Source organism: Stegastes partitus, unplaced genomic scaffold (assembly GCF_000690725.1).
Source record: "Stegastes partitus isolate 25-593 unplaced genomic scaffold, Stegastes_partitus-1.0.2 Scaffold1558, whole genome shotgun sequence".
NCBI classification, from domain to species: domain Eukaryota; kingdom Metazoa; phylum Chordata; class Actinopteri; family Pomacentridae; genus Stegastes; species Stegastes partitus.
In genome coordinates, this window is record NW_007579289.1 from 56,361 (window position 1) to 76,651 (window position 20,291).

The 20,291-nt window shown below is 42.0% G+C and overlaps 1 protein-coding gene across 1 annotated transcript in view; it reads right to left on the reverse strand.

The window, feature by feature from the left end:
* Positions 1 to 19,168, reverse strand: part of LOC103371287 (metal transporter CNNM4) — a 29,741-nt gene extending 10,573 nt beyond the window's left edge. Inside the window, exons 1-5 of the mRNA XM_008300553.1 lie at positions 17,698 to 19,168; positions 12,259 to 12,402; positions 7,502 to 7,636; positions 6,267 to 6,436; positions 1,160 to 1,256 (exon numbers count right to left, since the gene is read on the reverse strand). Coding sequence (XP_008298775.1) covers positions 1,160 to 1,256; positions 6,267 to 6,436; positions 7,502 to 7,636; positions 12,259 to 12,402; positions 17,698 to 19,168 — 2,017 coding nt within the window. The remainder of the gene's footprint in view (positions 1 to 1,159; positions 1,257 to 6,266; positions 6,437 to 7,501; positions 7,637 to 12,258; positions 12,403 to 17,697) is intronic.
* Positions 19,169 to 20,291: the final 1,123 nt, after the last annotated feature.

Here is a 20,291-nt window from a genome sequence, read left to right on the forward strand (position 1 = left end):
CACAGTAACCCAGAGAGTCCTAATTTCCAGTGAAAGCTTCCCCTTTCCTTTAGCTGTGGAAACATTTCTATCAAAATAAAAAGTGGATTTTCTGTTCTCAGGTGCTGGGAGTGCATGAAGACTCCTGTGTTCACGTCTGCAGCCAACAACAGAACATTTATTGGGCTTTTCTCAAGGCTAAGACATTTTAGAGTTCGAGGAAACTGCTCTATAAAGTAAATAAACCTGCTAGACGGTGAGGCAGCTGTTCATTCTGAATGGATCACGTAGTGCTGGATGACTAAAGTCAGGTGTGAGGTAGCACCTGGCTCAAATTCTTACTGGCTTTTAAAGCTGGAAGTTCATCTACCTGTCAGAGGCTTGAGGGATGCTAGAAGTAATGTCTTCATGTCTTAACAGCTTTTACTTTACACCTCCAAGTTTATAACAACCACAAAACATAATGAAAATGGGTTTTCACCATATGGGACATTGCTGAGATGACTGGTCCTCACAACTCCCAAATGCTAGCAAAGCAGGTGACTTTATCGACAGCGCCAAAGTCCCTGATAGATTTCATATCTACAGCCTGTGATGTCACATCTAACCTGTTTGGCTTGGTCAGAATGAAGTCAGAATGTCTGCCTGGTTTGTATGGTTAATTTGTGCTGATGTGAAAGCTGTCAAACACCACCTTCATTGAACACACCACAAACATTTTGATTGATTTATAGTTTTAAAACCTAACTTCATAAAATTGGTGAGGGTAGAAGTACTCACTATAAAGCAAAATGGGCTCCATCAGTGTCCTATTTTTAAATGTGATACAACTGAATTATTATGACTGATGCACTAACATGGAAGCAACATTTAAATATAGTAGCTGTCTCAGGCAGAGATGGTTTTGCTGATGAAATATAAACACTTCCTTGCATTATACATCAATCATTACATCCTGATAGTATTTTAAAGTGTCCATCTGCTGTAACGGTACTACAGCTGGAAGGTAGATGTTGAGGAGTCAAAGCAGAGAGTAGCAAAATTTAAAATATGCATTTAAAATTCAAGTACCTTAGAACTGTTCTTAAGTACAGTACTAAATTCATCTAGTAACACTAAACCAGGGGTTAGAAGTACAAACACATTTGTGCCTGTCCAAGTATGGACAGGGTTGTCTTACCCAGTGACGGTGTGCTTAGAGCCATGACTCCATAGTAGGAGAAGGGACCAGTCTCAAACTTCATGTTTTCGTTTCCAGCTTCCACCTCCACACGTCCCTGCAAAACACACACAGACACAAACACAGGACATTTTGTTTTTTACGTCAAGAAGTATTTTTTAAGCCATTTTAAGGCACAAGTCTCGTTAGCAGTTTATCTATTCATAGCAGACCAAGTCTAGCTGGAAAACATTGCAGTAACAATATAACAAGCATATTGTCCGATGGGTTTATTTGTTTGGTTTTCAAGAAAGAAAGAAAGAAAAAGTATAGATTAAAGATATTTTTTAAATAAAGTTGTAGGGTTCAATCATGAAGTTTAGATTTTGTTTCTCTTGTCCACAAACAGAGCAATCATGCCAATGCAGCAGGTGAGAGCAGTAAGCCTCGTGGGTCAGATTTCACACGATGAAGGTCAGAATTAACGCCTGTGTTTCACACATATTTTGGCCACTTGCATGTGCACATTTGTGATTTTACCAAGGATCTACGGAAGAACTCTGTGAGGTTTTTCTATCAATAGGCCTGGGATGAAACAATCTTCACATCAGGGATCATCACTGGTAAAGAGAGGTGTCTGTGGCTACCACCCAGAGACCAAACAGCAGTTTTCACAGTGGAACAGTTGCAAGACCAAAGACGGTACATCAGGTTAGGAGGACCAGGAGCAGTGTGGCACAATGGTGAGTGTCAGCTTGTTTGTGAAATCACGTCGCAGATTTTTGGCCACACAAACTCAACCGTTGCTTTCTCATGGCGGATGATGCTTGGCATGTTAACAGAACAGGACTTCCAGGGAGCGGTACAAGTGTTGCAGGAGCTGTGTGAGCAGAGTATCACTGCACAAGGGGATAATGGCCAAATTTTAATCTGGTATGGTTTTGATTTTTAGAGGCGAACTCTTTAAATTTTTTGATCCCATCTTGTATTTCTTAACTCAAATATACAACTTTAAGCTTCATGTTCGAGAAACGTTGGTGCCAAAGATGCACAGTACGCTTACAAACAATAAATATATTGTATTCACAGCAGCAGCAGATACAACAATCCTGAAGGTCTTGATTCAGAGCTGAAAGTGGAGTCACCTAATGTACTGTACTAATATAAATAAAGTTTATACTTGGCTTGCATTCTGTTATCTACGTCAGAGCTTTATGCTGTTCTATAACTGCACAGGATAACACTGTGATGAGGTTAATCAACTGTGCAGATGTACTCACATATCAAACCAGGACCTGATGAACACATAGATTCCATTAATGGTTTAAAACTAACTTATGAAACCTTTGTTTTTGTGGCCAGCTCTTTGCTCTCGACCGGTTCTACTGTTGTTTGGATTATTGTGATATCAATCCACATTTTTTGGTTATTATAAACAAAATAAAAGGTCTCAAACATCATAATGTGGATGTTGTCTTTTGTGACAATTAATGGCCACATTTCAACAGTGTTTTTAATTGTTTTTAAATCCACCTACTTGACATGGTCTTTGGTACATTGAAGAGCCCATTCTGTGGGGTGGTCAGCCTTTACACTCCCACCCTGCTATTCCTTTCTGCTCCCTGAACATCTTTCCCTCCCATCCTTCATTATTTTGTCCAGGATTGAAAAACTAAACATCTAAATGTTTCCAGGCTTTCCAAGACTCTTGTGAACTCTATGATTATTATCTGACAGTGGTCGTGACACTCAAGTGTCTGAGTTAGTTTGGAGGCTCTGCTGTGCAAAATCCAGGAGTCGTGTCCTGTGGCAGGTAACACAAACACTTTGACATCCTATAAATATTACATCCAGTGCAGGGTTCAGTGTCTCTTTACCTAACACACCCACACATACATGTCTGCTCTGCCATCTCTCTGAGGACTCCCATTAACATAATCCGTTCGCCTTAAACATCGCGACTACAAGCCTAACCCCTGAACCTGATTCTAATCTGAACGCTGAAGCCAAGTCTTAACCCTCAACCAGCTCTTTGAAAGTCTGTCTCCAAGTGAGAACCACACTCCATGTCCCAATGTACAGCTCAAACTGGACCTCACAATGATAGACATACATGTGCAACCACACACACATATATATGTAGCTGAGGTGTGGAACAGGAGCAGCTGGGCTCAGGTTGCAGGCTGAGTGTCTGCAGTCACTTTATCCACACCTCAGGTGTCAACAACAAAGCCTCCAAACACAAGCACAAGCACACACTTTCAAACACATCTCAGCACAGCAGCCGCAGCATGTGTATTTGTTAAATGTCTGCATTCTGCTTTTAAAAGTGGAGCTTAAAGGTCAAGTGTTAGCTTTAGGGCTGTGAGGAGCAACTATTATAATCAGGTCCTTCTAATGTGTTTGTTTCACTCTGAACTTAATGTTACTTAAACCTTGTAGTCATATAAATGCCAACATTACCAGAATCCATATATTTTGTCTTTAGGGTTTTCTACTATGATGTACTACCATTTGGATAAAGAATGTTTCCACCACATCTGGCTCATTATTTTAACAATTATCCATTTTTCCTTACAGGTGTCTTCATGATTTATCCATCATTACCTTTTTTTTTTTTTTTTTTTTTAAATCTATTATTATTATTATATCTATTGCAACCATTTTCCTCTTACCATTCATTGAGCTATCTTTTAGACAACATTTAGGCAACTATTTCAACCATTTATCAAACATTTAGCTAACTAAACAAACTGTTAATCTAACTTTTGGATAAATATCTAAACCATTTATTATCCAACTTTTAACTAACTAGTTAAAGCATTGGCTATCCACAACCATTTATCTGTTACTGAGCTAAATGTCTGGGCTTTTTTTTGTCCACCACAGTTCCGGCTCTCTAAAAGCAGCTTTTTGTTTTTGTTTTATTTTTTAAAAATCAGCTCGTAATTTCTTTTTATGTCTTTCTGTTTTATCCGTTGAATTTCTAGGGTCCCATTGGAAACTGTAAGTGGTTGTGAACCACTGCAGCAGGGTTTTTTAATATATAATGCACTTAAATATATAATTGACACCCATATACTGTGTGTGTGTGTGTGTGTTAGTGTGTGTGTGGTGAATATTTCCATCCCGTCAGTTCGCCTCTTCTTGGTGCAGAGGAGGGATTTACCAGCAGACGGTGAATCCTCTTCTCTTTCCCTCCTTCTCTACATTCATCCTTAAACTCCTCTCTGCTGTTTATTTCACACTCCATATGCTCTGCTGATTTTCGCTCACTGTGTGTTCTCATCTGCTTTTCCTCTGTTCCATCCTCCTTAACCCTTCAATCCCCTCTCTCCCTCCATTTGTCTCCATCTTACATAAGAGGATCTATTAGTGAAGGTCGTGCAGAGCCAGGAGCCCCTCCGACACACCCGTGATCCCCACGGGGACTGTTTCGATGCCTGGAAGAGGAGATCTATATTATAATAATGGATTGTAAGCAACTATGCTGGACTACGGGTTTGATGAATCATTTATAAGGATGTTTTATTTGCAGCTTTGTTGTGCTGAATGCTCGAGACATTCAGAACAATACAGCCTTAAAGATTTCAGAATTTACACTGGAATTAGCTCAAACAAAGAGCTTTTCAATTAATTAGTTGATGGACAAAAACATTATCTACACCTATTTTGATAATGGCTTAACCATTTAAGACATTCTCAGAGGAAAAATACAAATATTACCTACTTTCAGCTACTCTGTGAAGATGTCCAGCTTCTATTTATATGACAGTAAACTAAATATCTGGGTTTTTGAGCTGAAGGGGGGGGGGGGGAAACAACAAGACTTTTGAAGAAACTAACAATTGTAAACTGATATTTTAACCAATTTGATTGTTGGTTGCAGCCACAAATTGAATAATAAAAATAATTTATTTGACAAAGCATATTCTTTTTTGATTTTTATTACTTTCTATTATTATTTGTATTCTAATAATTCATATCCAAACCAGTTGGCCGATTGTCATTAAGGTCAGTTTCCACAAGAAAGCCACAAAACAAGCAGAAAACATCATATAATTAGTGATAACAGCTCCTCATGTCGAAAGATTTGCTGCTCTTCATGTTTTTACAACACTGTGAGACTTCACAATCTTTACAAAAAAGATTCCTCATTAATGAAAATTATTATTTGTTGCTCCAAAGTAGCTTTAAAAAAGCAGAAAAAAACAATATTAAAAAAAAAAATTCTCTACTGTTAGTTTGCACCCAGTCAGTCATGGTTAATGTAAGATATAAAAACTAATTTAAAGTCTCAGTTTGTGTAATTAAAGGCCGATATCTGTCTGACAGCCATGTATAAAATTAAATCAAAGAACAAAAGGTGAAGATCCTCTGTGTGTTTTTTTTCCCCCAACAACTTCCTCTTACCTTAAGCAAGGTGTCTTAAGAGTTCACTGTGTTCAGCGCCTGCATGTGTGCTAATACCCTGTCCAGACTGACGCAGGGACCCGAGATAAACCTGTTTGTCACCAGATAAAACAGATCCACCTGTGTTATCCAATCTGACTTCATTATGAACATCCAGTGCTGCTCAGCTTCGACATCAAAGTGGATTCTTCACAAACAGTGTTTTATTGGTACTTGACTGACTCAGTGAGATTAAAGGAGGGACATCCAACAACACTTACTAATACTATATGTTGAATAATTACAACTTATGTCAATTTAGTGCAGTTGGTTTTATTTTAGCCAAAACCCAAAAAGAATGAAGCCAAATGCAAAAGGGTTGGCAGGATAAAACATGCCCAGCAGTTTAGCATTTATTAGTGAGACTCCAGTCTTATGCTGTCAAATGTTTTGCACGTGTCTGCCTTTATTTGTGATGATTAGATCCTGCTGTACACAGACACAACTCACATTTTTTCAGCTGCTGTGTTGGAGGGGATTTATTGCTACTGTCTACTAACCATTTAATCCATGATTTTAGCTTCTTTACTAACAATTTATTTACAGCTTGTTCCCCATCTGTTTCAAACTCATTTACCTCATATATGATGTTTTTTATGAAACTCTAATTGACTTCATGTGTTGAACAGCAGGCCACTTCAGTGACATTAACAGTTCATCAGTGTTTGTGTTTTACCTGCAGGATGAGTGCGAAGTAGTCAACAGGTTTGCCCCTCTGGTAGAGGAAGTGCTGCGGTGAGCGTTTGTCGTTTTCGTTGAACTTGAGCTCCTGGATGACGTCTGGGTGTCTGAGGATCCTCAGGAGGACTTTCTCTGTGATCTGGAACGGGCTGAACAGGCTCACCTCTGAGGAGAGCATCAGAAGACCACCAGTGAAACACAAGCTAATTATGTCAGTCATTGATCCAACATTTAGCTAAATAGTTCAACCATGTATCCGACATCTAGCTCACTATTTCAACCAAGAAATATCAGCCAAAAAACTGATTGGCTTCTTCTTATAGCTGAACACATGATCCCACAGTTTGTGTATGTTGTAACACACACCATAAATCTAGAGACTTTTATTTTCATATGACAAACTGTAAGACCTGCGAGTCCACACTGACTTCAGGCTTCAGTTGGACCGTAAACATTATTTTTGTAAATAATAGCCTTTATTCTTTTTACATTTTATATATTCTGCAAATATGTTGAATGGTGCAAAATTAAGAAATTTGTTCACTACAAAAGTACAAAAAAATCTACAGAATTATTAGTTATTAGTAGGTAATGTTAAATAGTATGATAGTATAATACAATTATTTTTAATTGAACCATAAAATCCACAAAAAATATGAATTTTATTTATTATTTGTTTTTTCTATTGATTACATTTTTTTGTGTGTTTTGATTCTTATTGGAAAATTGGACTTAAAGGTGCAATGGGTTTATATTGACTGTTCTAATGCCAAAATTCCAAATATTTCAATTTCTCAGTTTTGTGGATTTGCTGCTCTTTTGTGTTAAGTGACATCAAACTCAATATCTTTAAATTTGTCATTGCTAGACTTCAGAAGAAAAAATAAATAAATAAATTTTTGGACATTTTATAAACATTAAACAATCAGCGGATTCATCAATAAATGAAATAACAGGTACTTGTAGCCCTGTTTATTTGCATATACACCAAGACACATGCTTTTTATTTTTATTTTTTTTTATATTTATTGGCTTTTATTTTACCAGGTAAAAACGTTTGAGAACTAGTTCTCATTTGCAAACAGGACCTGGATTGTAACTGATAAAAACTACACGTAACATTGACCCAGTCTTAATGAAGAGAAACAGTCTGCTGAAGGACTCAGAACCAAATCTGTGTCACCTCGTTGTCAGATTATCCAACACCAGTGCCGCCTCCTCAGAACTCACCTGTAGCCAAGAACCGATGAGCGGCCAGCATGAGCTGAGGAGAGATCTTCACTTTACTGTCGGCATCGTGCTTGAAGGCGGAGAAGTCTCGCTTGTTTTTGTTGGGGTCCACCTTCTTCCTGTTTCTGTTGTCGGCTGCAGAGAGAAGACAGCAGTGTTCAAATATCAGTAAAAGTTTTTAACAATTATTTTACTTTTTAAAATGTAAAGTGATGCTTTGCTCACTTGGCACACAGTGGATTTAATGACAGAAGATAGTGAGACAACCTGTTTGTTCCATAAGGTGACCTCTTGGATTCCATCACAATTTCATTCAAATGCTTCAATATTTTCAGAAATGTGGCAGCACATAGGAGCAGCTTGAGGTTTAGAAATACCAATAACTTGCTTCACTCAATTGTAGAGCTGCCACGGTATCAAGTTTCCACTATACAATCATCACGGTCAAAAGAATTTCCACTAATGATATTGAAATATCTACAGAAAACTGTTGTATATCAGTTAAAATCATCTTGTTTGTTGTTTGTGTGTCTTTTTTTTTTTTGGTAAATGATTTCCACTCAAAACACAAGTGTAAGAGATGGAGAGAGTCTGTAAACGTCCTGTATGATGCTCCTCTGTTGGGGTGTCAATCAAATTGTTAGTGGTGCTGGATCATTATGACATTGTCATATGTAGAAATGACACAATACAAACATTTCACTTTTTAAATATCATCAGTAGAGTACACAACATCCCTGCTTTGTTACATATTAACCTTCTGAACCCCAAAACCTGTTGGCGGGTTTCTATTTTTTCTAACTCACCATTTGTGTGTCATTCTTTGAGAAAACGTAACTCCTTGGTGCAGCAATGACCCTGTTTCCACAGAGATGTGGGACTTTATATTACAGTGAAAAATGAGCCCACAGTGAGGACAAATGTGGAGGGAGGAAAAAACACCCAGAAACCACTCCGGGTTCAGAGACTTCGTGGTAAACCCAGGGCTCTGTCCGTGGTGCTGAAATAGCAAACGTCATTTGAATCCACATTTCTCTTCATTCTGTCCTCCTGCCTTCATAAGTTTCTCTTTGTTTTGCATCTCCATAGAGTCTGTACGAGGTTGTATAAAGGTCTGCTGCAATGAGCCCTCAGCTCCATGTCTGACTGTCTGTCCAGAGCGTATTTTTTCGACAACACAAAAACATGTCCAGGCTGCGCTCCTATAGCACCTCGGAAAACCCTGATGTTTGAGCAGTTTCCTGCAACTTAGTTGTTTATTAATTTCGTTTAAAAAGCAAATATACATGAAAATAAAAACTACTTACAGAGCAAGTTTGTGGCCTATTCTGAACTAATGTATATGAACATGGCAGCTGTGGTCAGAATTACATGTTTTGCAAGCATTATAATATGATCTGGTGCCATGTGAGCTGCTAAATAAAGCTTGAAGAGCTGCAAGTAAACATGTCAATTTAGTGTCTGTTGACTGACTAGCGAGTGTAGATGTCCCCAGAAGCTGTACCTCAGTACTTTGGTACCAAGGCAATGCCAAAACCCTGAAGATGTGATGCGACTTGTGTTTCTATGGTTCTGTAGGCAGTAAGATGCTGCAGGTTATGGAGATACTGAACAATAACAACAACAGCAACATGATGGTTAGTCAACGATGAGGGACGAATCACAGACGACCAAAATCCACAATTCAAAAAGCATCACAGAGCAAAAGAGTGAAAACAGCTCAAACTGATCTAAGCTGCTCAAACATCCAAATGTGAACACAGAATTCAAGCTGGGCCAGTTTGCTGACATGTTGTTATCGTGTCCACATGCAGAAATGTTGATGTTTGTTGCATCTGTTGTAGTAATGCTTCACACATAAGCTCATTCAGTCTGACGCGGTGAAAGGTCAAAATGTGAGCCGGCTGCTGCTCCGAATGTTGCAGCTACCGTCATCGCTGCTCAGCCTGTCAAGCTTTTAAATATGCTGGAATGGATTAGTCTCAAGAATCTTTATTACTGCTGAGACTTTTAGGTACTGTGATGTCCATACTGACAACTTGGTGACAACAAGACTCCGGGAAATGACTGGAGTTAAGAAAAAGACCGGCACAATCACAACTTGCTGTTTTTACAGTTCAGATTAAATAAAGGAGGTATGGTATTTTAATGAGAGGGCTTTAAGGCTTCGTTATACTCCCTAGCAGGGACACACAGACAGCTGCAGACACCATGGAGTTGTTTAATACTTCACCTACGATACAAGCATAGAGATTTAGAGCAGATACTAGAACTGGAGGGTCATTGTCATGTTATTATAGTCAAGTAAAGTAGTATTTTATAGCATCATTGTAGGCTTTTAATCCCTAATGTGTAAATTACTCAAGCAAAATGAAACTCTAGGGCTTCAGCCTCGATGTTTAAACTTGTTATGTTGTTTCATACCATCAATCATATTCTTTTTAACTGGAAATTACTTTTCTTCAACAGCTGTTGTTTTAAATGTTCTATATCAAAAACGGTGACTTGACTTGACAGACATGCGAGCAGCATCAGTCTTCAAATCTAAAAGACAATTCACACTCTGTGGTTATCCACATACGACCCAAAACTTCTGAGCACAGACTGTCCACACTGTAATCATCAGGAAAACACATGGTGCTCAAAACAACAAATGCTTGTTTAGAGGAGAGGCTGAATATGGAGATTCTCAGTCATCGACTTCTTTAGAATTCATCATAAACAGAGTTATAACTGAAGTATTGGCTTATTTCATGTACATGCATTCCATTGACTGCAGCCAGAAGTTCTGAATTCTCCAGAAATCCTTTGCTCTGTTCACTCACTGTGCTCGACACACCTCACGAACAATCACTGACATGGTGACTCAGCCCAACCTATATCTAACTGCTATATAATGTTAAAAAAAAAAAAAAAGCAAAGTCACAGCCTTTCAGAAACATCTACAAGGGCCCCGAGGGTTTTCCTGTGTTCTAATCACATGCATATCATTCATGCAAAAACCATGTTTTGGCCGTAACTCTCAACAAGAAAACAAATCCCTGTGAGAGCTCCATGAAATCAGACCAAGGTTTTGAAGGTCACCATTTTCTCAACACCAGCCATCCAGTGTGTTTACATCCAATGATGGTAGAATTTTTTTTTAAAGATTATTTTTCTGGCCTTTTGTTTTTAGCTAGGACAGTGAGAGAGTGAGACAGGAAAGGGGGGAGAAGAGGGGGAGGACCTGCAGCAAACTGTCATGAGCAGGAGTCAAACTCACAGCCGCTGCATCGGGGACTACAGCCCCTGTTCATGGGTCGCCTGCTCAACTAGGTGAGCTACAGGGGCGCATGATGGCAGAATTGACTGTTTACAGAGTCTGACACTTCTGCAGGATTTCAGTTGCATTCACAAACAGCAGGGAAGCGATGCTGCATGTAATCCAGCCCGTTTGTAATTTTATCTCAGTGACATCAGCCTCGATGTTTACTGCACACTCGCATCCAGCTGCTGCTGCTGAGTCAGACGACTTGTTCTACAGCGCAGCAGGGACCATGTCACTGCCCGACGTGAGTCGCCGCCAGATGAGAGTCACAGATGTTTGTGGTAAAATGGCACATGTGTGACTCTCATCAGGTAGAAGTCTTTAGAGTTCATCCACAGAACTGACATCACATTGCTTCTCTGCTCTTTAGTTCAGCTCAACAACACATTCAACTGGTAACTGAAACTGTTGATTACTACTGTGGAAAATAAACGTTTTGGACTTGAACTTTTTTTGTGCAATTTGCCATTATTTTAAATGTTTTTTTCCTATTTTGTTAAATTAGATAATATCTAGTGAAATCACAAAAAAGCTACATTTATTTACAAGTTGACTAAAAAAAAAAGGCAAAACTGTTCATAATGTGTCCATCAAAAATCTGTATTTTGTTTTTACAAATACAACATAAAGCAGCTAAAACATCATATTGCAAAGATTTTCAGAGTTTTTAAATGTTTCAGTTCAGCCTTGCTGCCATATTTTAACATTAACACTTTAAAGACAGCAGAAGTTGTAATTCTGATTCATGCAGTGTTCCTCTAGATCCCCAATAAGATCATTAAAAGCATGACCACCACAGACTGTGAGAAGGTGGTTCCCTGTTTTTATATAATCCAGTACAAATGATGGAATTTACGAGGCATAAATCGTGTACGCTCACAAACAGGCAGCGACTTTCATAAAAGTAGAAATAACGATAAAAATCATACAAAAACGATGCTTCTCATAGCTGCAGAACTCGACTGAGAATTGTGAGGTTTTGACTTATTTGTTCTTTTCAGTATCACAGAAACCCACAGATGTTTGTGTGTATAGCCATGAGTACACTGCAAACAGGAGCTGCTCATAGCAAACTCAGCCAACTGATAATAGTGGCAAACAGCTACAGAGCAAAACTAAGTAACCAGAGTGATACGTCTGGCCTTTACTGCATGCTATTTAAATGCAAACAGAGGAAAAACATTTAGATTTGAATGTGTATCCAAATGTAAGTTACCACTGGAGTGTTTCTTGCTACTTTTGGCTTTTATTTCACACTATTTCTATGCAGTGATTGTTCGGATTTTTAATGGTCGCTGTAGGTCGGTGGTTGGTGCAGCTGTGTTTGTTTTGTTTGACAGGAGGCCGTAGTGTTGAGAAGCGGTGGGTTTAACCGTGTGTGTGGGTGTTTTTGTGTCAGGATGACATCTGTATCTGTGCCACAGCTGGAAACCGGCAAATGCTGACTCACTGTAGAGGTCGGACTCGTCCAGGATCTCTGACTTGATGATCTCCTCGATGACGTCCTCTAAGGTGACCAATCCCAGCACCTCGTAGAAAGGATCCCCCTCCCCCTCGTTGTTCACCTTCTGGACGATGGCCAAGTGGGATTTACCTGGTAAAGACACAGATCGTCTGAAGGTTACAAGAACAGTACGGCTGAGTATCAGTATGACAAAGATATTCATCTTAGACTCCAGAAATCAGCTGTCAGTAAAGTAGGGCAGCATCAAACAAGGGGAGGGGGAGAAGTTTGAGAGTTTCACTGTAGCTGCTGCCTCTTCAACTTCAGCAGCTGGCCTTCAAACAGATTTAGATCCTGCTAGATGAAACAGCCTTTCTTGTTATTGTGTTTTCAAACAGTCACGCTGCCGTTCGATCTGTCAGTGGGTTTATCTCGGCTGCTGGGAGGCCAGACTGATGCCTCAATATAGCCCAGAGTAGACTAAGAGCTTTGGAGAGAAGAGAGTTGGAGGAACTGCCAAAATGAGATAAAGATGAGGAGGAGGAGGAGGAGGAGGAGGAGGAGGAGGAAGAGAGGTAGGAACAGCATTAATCCACTCCTGGCTCCGCTCTCCAGACTCTGCTCATGTGTGCGTGCAGGTCTGGCTGTGGGTAACAAGTAAACCTGACACAACGCGACTGCGGCCGTGAGCAGTGATGGCTGCCAGCGAGAGGTGAGCGAGAGAACATTATCAGGTCAACAGGAGTGAGGCTGCCAGGACAGAAACCTGTCGCAGCTCATGGACATCAAACACCAGCAGCAGCAGCAGCAGCAGCAGCTATTTTTGGCCACTGCTGCCACGTTTGAATGTGCACAAAGTGACAACAAAGGCGGTTTTCAGGCTAAAAAGAGACATCACTAATTCATGTGTCAGTTAATGAATCATCTGCTAAACTGGTGACCGCTTCACCCTCTGAACCCCAAAACACACTATTTTTGTCTAATTTGGACAAGGTTTGAGTTGTTCAGATCGCAAAAACATCAGAGTAATTTCAGGTGAACTGCAGGCAGTGTTTCCACAGAGCAGAGAGGAGACGACGAGGAACATAAAACATACTGGATCAATAAAATAAATGCAGCATGACTCGGAAAAGTACAGAGGAGCAGGCTGTTGGAAGATACATTCAGCATGGTGAAACGTCTTTCTAGTGCAGATGTGAAGAGAAAAAAGGTTTGTACAGGTTGTAAACGTGTAAATAGTAAAATATCTATAGTCTGTGTCCTCCGTTTTTTTAGTATTGATATCACATGTGGAAACTTGAAAATGCTGAACATGTTGACTACAGGCTTTTTAGTTATTGTAAAAGTAAAAATTAATTTTAAAAAATCACAAAATTCAACTCCTAATTTATTTTTTCCAATGATTTATGGCATTGTAATGGCTCATACTTGACAGTAGATATTTCTGAGTTGTTATACTTCTAGCACTGGTTTCCACTGAGGGGCAGGACTTTATGTTGCAGTAAAGAATGAGCCAGCAGTGAGGAAAAATATGACTTGAGCAAAAAAATATCTAGTAACTGCTTGGAGTTCAGAGGGTTAAATTTAAATACTGTACTGCAGAGAAGGTGGAAATGCCCTCCCAGCCTCCAGCAAGGAAACTGTGTGCATCCTGAGAGGCAAAACACCAACATTGTTCTGAAGGCCTCTCTCTTGGAAAGTCAGCAGGCATTGTTCCCCCCCTCGAGAGATTTCAGTAAAAAAGAAATAATCAAAAAGCTGTATTAGTCTAAATCCGCCTCCTGTGTGAGTCATTCTGCTCCATAACATCAGCCTGTGAGCTGCACTGTCATAACCAAACACAGCGTACAGTCCCAGCAGTGCTGTAGCCAGCGGCGCCGGACATGCTGACTCACGCCTCAAAAAGCAAACATCATCATCATCATCATGAGTCGCTGTCCATCCCCAGCTCCCCTCTGCAGGGAGGTCAGAGGTCGTGGTCAGCCAGCCTGCAGCAGAGCTTTAGTTTTCGAAAGTAGATCATCTAAGATGTTGCTCTGTTTAATGAAAAATGGGTATTCTGGTAAACAAAAGTCAGATTTTTAAACTCAACATCAGCTCCATTACTCTGTTGTGAGGCAGGCACGTACAGGTTTTTTTGTTGATAAGACACTTTATTCAGCATTATTCAGCCTGTGTGCAGGACTGAGGCTTGGATTCTATAAAAAGCCACAGCTGCAGGTGACAGCTGAGACTCCACTTATTCTGTAGTAGCTTATTTTGGGGCCGGATTTAGTGGTTAAAATGAGGCTCACGCAGCCAGTTCCACACGTCTGCACAACACAGCTTTAAATATCTGATAGTAAATAACCACCATGCATGTTTAGGCCGTCTGGAAAACAAGCATCTGATGCCATCATCACCAAAATAAGCAACAGCTCCAACACCGTTGTGACGCTAGTGTGGCTTTATCAGGGCAAGAAACTGAAAACAAGTTGGATTTTCTACTTTCTGGCAGTTCTTGACTAATAATGTGTGGCACATAGTTTAGTCAGGAAAATGAACCAGATCTAAGCTTTGTGATACTGTGACCCATCCATCCATTATCTATACACCACGTAATCCTCACTAGGGTCACAGGGGGCTGGAGCCCATCTCAGCTGACTTAGGGTGAAGGCAGGGGACACCCTGGACAGGTCACCAGTCTATCACACTTAGAGACAGACAACCAAGCACACTCACATTCACACCTACGGACAATTTAGAATCAACAATTAACCTCAGCATGTTTTTGGATTTTGTAGGAGGTAGCCGGAGATCCCAGAAAGAACCCACTGTGCACGGGGAGAACATGCAATTTACACGCAGAAAGAGATCCGGTGTCCTAACTGGGACACAAACGGGGACCTTCTAGCTTCGAGGCGACAGTGCTGACCACTGAGCCACCTTGCATCCCATGATGCTGTGATGAAATTGTGATATTTTATCAAAATCACTTTGCTTTACATGTCTCATTTAAAAATTGATCAAAACCAACAGTTTGGACAAAACAGATCATGAAAAAAACAAAACATTTCAGTAATGACTCAATCAGCTGGGACCAACAGCCACATGACAAAACAATTCAGGTGAACTGCCGGCTGTACAAAGCAGAGAGGAGATGAATATAAAAACTCACTCAAATATAAATACTAGTTTAAATGATTTTGGACAGATTTAGATTGGTGCTACAGTGTCCTTGTCTGCATAACACAGCTTTATGAATCTGATATTAGAGCAGCAGTGTGCATGTTTATGACTCCTGAGAAACGAGCCTCTGATACCATCATCACCACAATAAGCTGCAGCTCTGACACTGTTGTGATATTAGCGTGGCTTTCAAGGTGTGGATGTCAGCGCACAGATTTCCTACACTAATCCTGTGCGCCTGAATGTGCAGATTATTTTTTTTTTTATCCTATCAGCTGATTTCAGTGATTAGTTGCTGCTCTCTGACTGCAGGTGATCAGCAGTGAACTCCAGAGGCTTGACAGGGGAGTAAAACCCGGCAGCCAGATTATCTCTGACATGGCCACTGAATACAATATCATGTAGGGTAGAGGGCCGAGGACATGAAACTGTACATCCACATACACTAGCTTTTTTTTGTCTGAGTTTAAATAACTGTGACAGTGACATTTTCCCCCATCATGCATTGCAAATATATTTATCAATCATCTTATAGAAATATCAAAAACCCCCAGTAACAGCTTCTTAGCCCTCTGATCTTAAAGCCATTTCTGGGCATGTTTTGCTCCTCATTGTTAGCTCTTTTTCACTGCAATAGAAAGTTTTATGTCTTTGGTGCAGCATGACAGAGTTAAAATGCCATAAATAATAATTTAAAAAACTAAATTAAAGTGGAAATCCTTTAAATATTTATCGTACAAAAATTGAAAAATGTTTGAACCAGCATGTCCATCAGTTTGCCACGTGTCCACACAATAAGGACTGACAACATTTTTAATTTTTTTTGCAAAGTCTGGTTCAGGAAAACAGTTTATTTTGAGCAAATGTTTAACTGAGACATGTAGAATATAGCAACTTTAATAAAACTTCCTAATTTTAACCCTAGATTTGATCATTTTCACAATTCAAATCACAGCTTATCCTTTTATTTTTTGTTATTGGAAAGTAGAAATTCTGATGATTTTGTCTGTTGTTACGGTTTCTGATTCTTATAAATGTATAAAATTGTTTTTTTTTTTTTTAAGGATAACATACCTTTCACACTCTGTGGCAGGTTTTGGGCTTGAGTAGTTTACAGTCCCATGATGAAGCTGTTGTGTGCTGCATGTTTCATTGCATTAATAATTTCACATTGTTGAACAGGTGCTGTGGGAAGTTTTCACAGTTCTGTATTTAAGGAAAACATCTATAGTTTGCACTTGTGGAAAAACATGTTTAACAGTATTGTTACTGAGCAGCAGAGGCGGCTGGTAAACGCTGTAAATCAGCGCTGCGGTGTGCACCTCCACTGAAATGTCAAATATTTTAATGATTTTAGAATCTCAAATGAGAAGAGTTGCAGCTTTCCTTTGGCATGTGTCACAGTAGGATGAATGTTTGGGGTGTTTTGGAGAAGACCTTTGAGGATGTAACCTTCAGCTCTGCAACTTTTGATGTTTTATCAAACCATTTAAATAAAAAAATGGAAGCGATCACGAGCTGCAGCCCTAACTTTGATCTCAGACAGAGATGTGGATATAGAGCTTACATTTCCCTTGTCAGGTATCAGTGAAGTTTATCTTTATTAAACATTTATAGTTTTGCACTTATGCAAAAACATATTTTACAGCATTATTACTGAGCAGCAGAAAAGGCTGATAATTATTGCAAATCAGTTCTGCTCTGTGCACCTCCAATGAAATGTCAAACATTTCCCAGATTTAAGAATTTCAAATGGGGAGATGTGCAGCTTTTCTTTGTCATCACTGTAAAGTGAATATTTGGGGAATCTGGGGACATTAACTCTGATATCAGACTGAGAAATGTGGATTTAACTGATCTACAAAAATTTGCAGGTGTTCTGGGAAACGATCATTTCAGTCATTTTCCACACAAAAGTGGTGAAAATATGTCAAATCCTTGCAGATTTCAGCATCTCAAACAAGAGGTGTGCAGCTTTAGAGCAGCTTTTTTGGTTAAGCAATGTGCACGAGTTGCCACCTTCTGTCGGTCATGTAGAAATAAACTTTACTCATCCCTCACGGAGGACATTCAAACATTTTAGCTCTGAAGTTCCTCAGTGTGAGATGAAAGTCAGCACTGCAGCTAATGGTTGCTTTCATGGTGTTTTTCATCAGGATGAACTGAGCTTCTGTTCTCTTTGTGAGCTGAAAACTAGGCTGGGATGTTCCACTCATCGATACCCTGATCGATGCAGCCAGAGGGAGGGAGGAGCTGATGGCCGCAGGTTTTACGCACCTTTCTTGAACTCCTCCAGCATGGCGTCCAGCTTCGTGTCGTGGAACACGAAGTGCACCGGGTGGTTGTAGAACTTGGTGATGGTCTTCAGGGTGGTGCAGTCGTCCGGGTCCACGAAGGCCAGGTCCTTCACGTACAGGATGTCCACGATGTTGGAGCGCTCGTCGTCGTACACCGGGATCCTGGTGTACCCGCTCTCCATGATCTCAGACATGGTGTTGAAGTCCAGCACCGCGTCCGCCTGGATCATGAAGCAGTTGGCCAGCGGGGTCATCACGTCCTCCACGGTCTTAGTGCGCAGCTCCAGCGCGCCCTGGATCATGTTGAGCTCCTCTTTGACCAGGTCGTTGTAGGGCTCCGTCACTTTCAGCATCTCCACCAGCTTCTCCCGGTTGTACACGGTGCCGATCTCCTGACCCAGCAGCACGTCCAGCAGCTTGCTGACGGGGAAAGACAGCGGGAAGGTGAGAAGCATGAAGAACTTTGTGAGCACGATGGTGTTGGCTCCCACGGCCAGTCCGTGGCGGGAGCACAGCGCCTGCGGGACGATCTCCCCGAAGATGACGATGCCGATGGTGGAGGCCACCACTGCGCCCAGCCCCGAGCCGATCAGGTCGTCCAGCAGGATGGTGAGGGTGGTGTTGACCAGCACGTTCCCCAGGAGCAGGGAGCACAGCAGGTAGTTCCCCTTGCTGCGGATCGGTTCGATCTTTCGTGCGTATTTCTTCTCCTTGTCGGTGCCGCAGCTCTGCACGATGCGCAGCTCCATGGGGTCCAGCGCCATGAGCCCCAGGTTGAGGCCGCTGAACATGCCGGAGAGCACCAGCAGGCAGGAGATGAGGATCGCCTGCAGCCACATGGGCAGCAGCGACTTCTTCTCCTCCAGCACCAGCAGCCTGCCATCGCTGTCCCCCAGCAGCACCCACCTGCCCCCGGCCGCGCTCAGGGTGCACACCGCGTACTCCTTCTGCGGCTCGCTCTTGCGCAGCGGCTTAATGTGCACGCTGAGAAGACCCGACGTGCCCCTCCGGCTCACGTTCATGAAGGTCCCGACGCTGATGTCCTTCGTGAAATCAGCACAAGTCCTGTCCGGCGCGTCCATCATGCCGCTGCCGCCCCTCACCGCCGCCGCCTCCTCCTCATCCTCCTCCTCGTCCCCGCCGCTGTCCGTCAGCTCCGTGAAGCGGATCTGCGTCCAGGCGCCCGAGTGGAGCTGCAGCCCGTAGAACCGGAGCTGCACGGAGCTCTCCTCGGTCACCTGGATGACACCGTCGTCATTGGTGCTGGCCGGCTTGTCGCTTCTCTCCAGCCGCATGCCGAGCACCTGGCTGCCGCCGCCGCTGCCCCTGCCGCCGGACCCCGCCGCCGCCGCCGCCGTGGCCGCCGTCTCTGTCCGGCCGCCGACGGCGCTCCACAGGCAGATGATGACGGTGAGAATGTAACCCTGCTGCCCGCTCCATTCTGTCGCCATGTTGTTTCTCTGCTCGGCGACCTGGGAGCTGACGTCATTTACTCATGTCCGAGCGGCTCCGCCCCCCCGCCCCCCACCGCCGCGCGCACACACCCCCCCGGTAACACCGCCTACCGGACAGCGGCAGGTAGGCCTGGTAAACAAACACACCCTCCTGCAGGACTCCCACCTGACAGCAGCTCAGAGATGCGACACTTCTGCAGCACCGGGGCTCAGAAATAAACAACAACAAACAGTAACTCTCAGAGAACGTTTAAAGTACATTCAGATAACGTTCGCGAAAAAATCAAGTTCTGCATGCAGTAACCCTCGGGGAACCTCTGGGGAACGTTCTTTGATGGTTATTATTTTTATTAAAGAGACTTAACATTCAGAGGACCTTCAGGAAACGTTCCCTTGGAGGTTCCATGAAGGTTACAGTTTGCTAGGTCGCCCCTTCTTATCTATTTATCCCCTCGACTCTCCCAAGGAAACCGTAACGTTCAGATAACGTTCCCTTAAGGTTTCCTGGAGGTTCCAGTGAGCTGGTCCTGCCCCTCGTTACTGACTCAGTGGACCGGGCCGCTGCTGCTGCTGCTGCTGCTGCCAGCGGTTTCTCATCCAATTGTATCCGGAGCCAGCTGCTGTTATGTAAAGGCACATGGCATCTGTGCACCCCCACCTCCTCCCACGTCCTCCCCCTCCTCCCCCATCACCCTCATCCTGCACCAGCCCGCATCCTGCTGGCACCGAGCCCGGCCCGGGATGCAGGATGCTGAGGCATTTTCTCCACAGACAGAGTCCCTGCTGCCCGGATTTACTCCGTCTGAACGACAGGAATAATGAGATAAGCTGGCTGTCTGTACAGGACGAATGCATGTTGTTTTAGTTAAACTGATTTATTAAAAATAGTCTCACGTTTGGAGTGTTTAGGTTTCACTTCATTTCTTTAAAATAAAGATGGCTTTCTGATAGTATGTCCACAGAGCTGTTTTTATTGTTTATTAGCCGTCTGTATTTATGATTAGCTCCTAATATTCACTGATCAGCTGTTATGTAACACAGCAAACAGTATTTCACATGTCCTCTCTAACAGTGACATCTGGTGGTCACAACGACTACATTCCTGCACAGGAGAGCATCA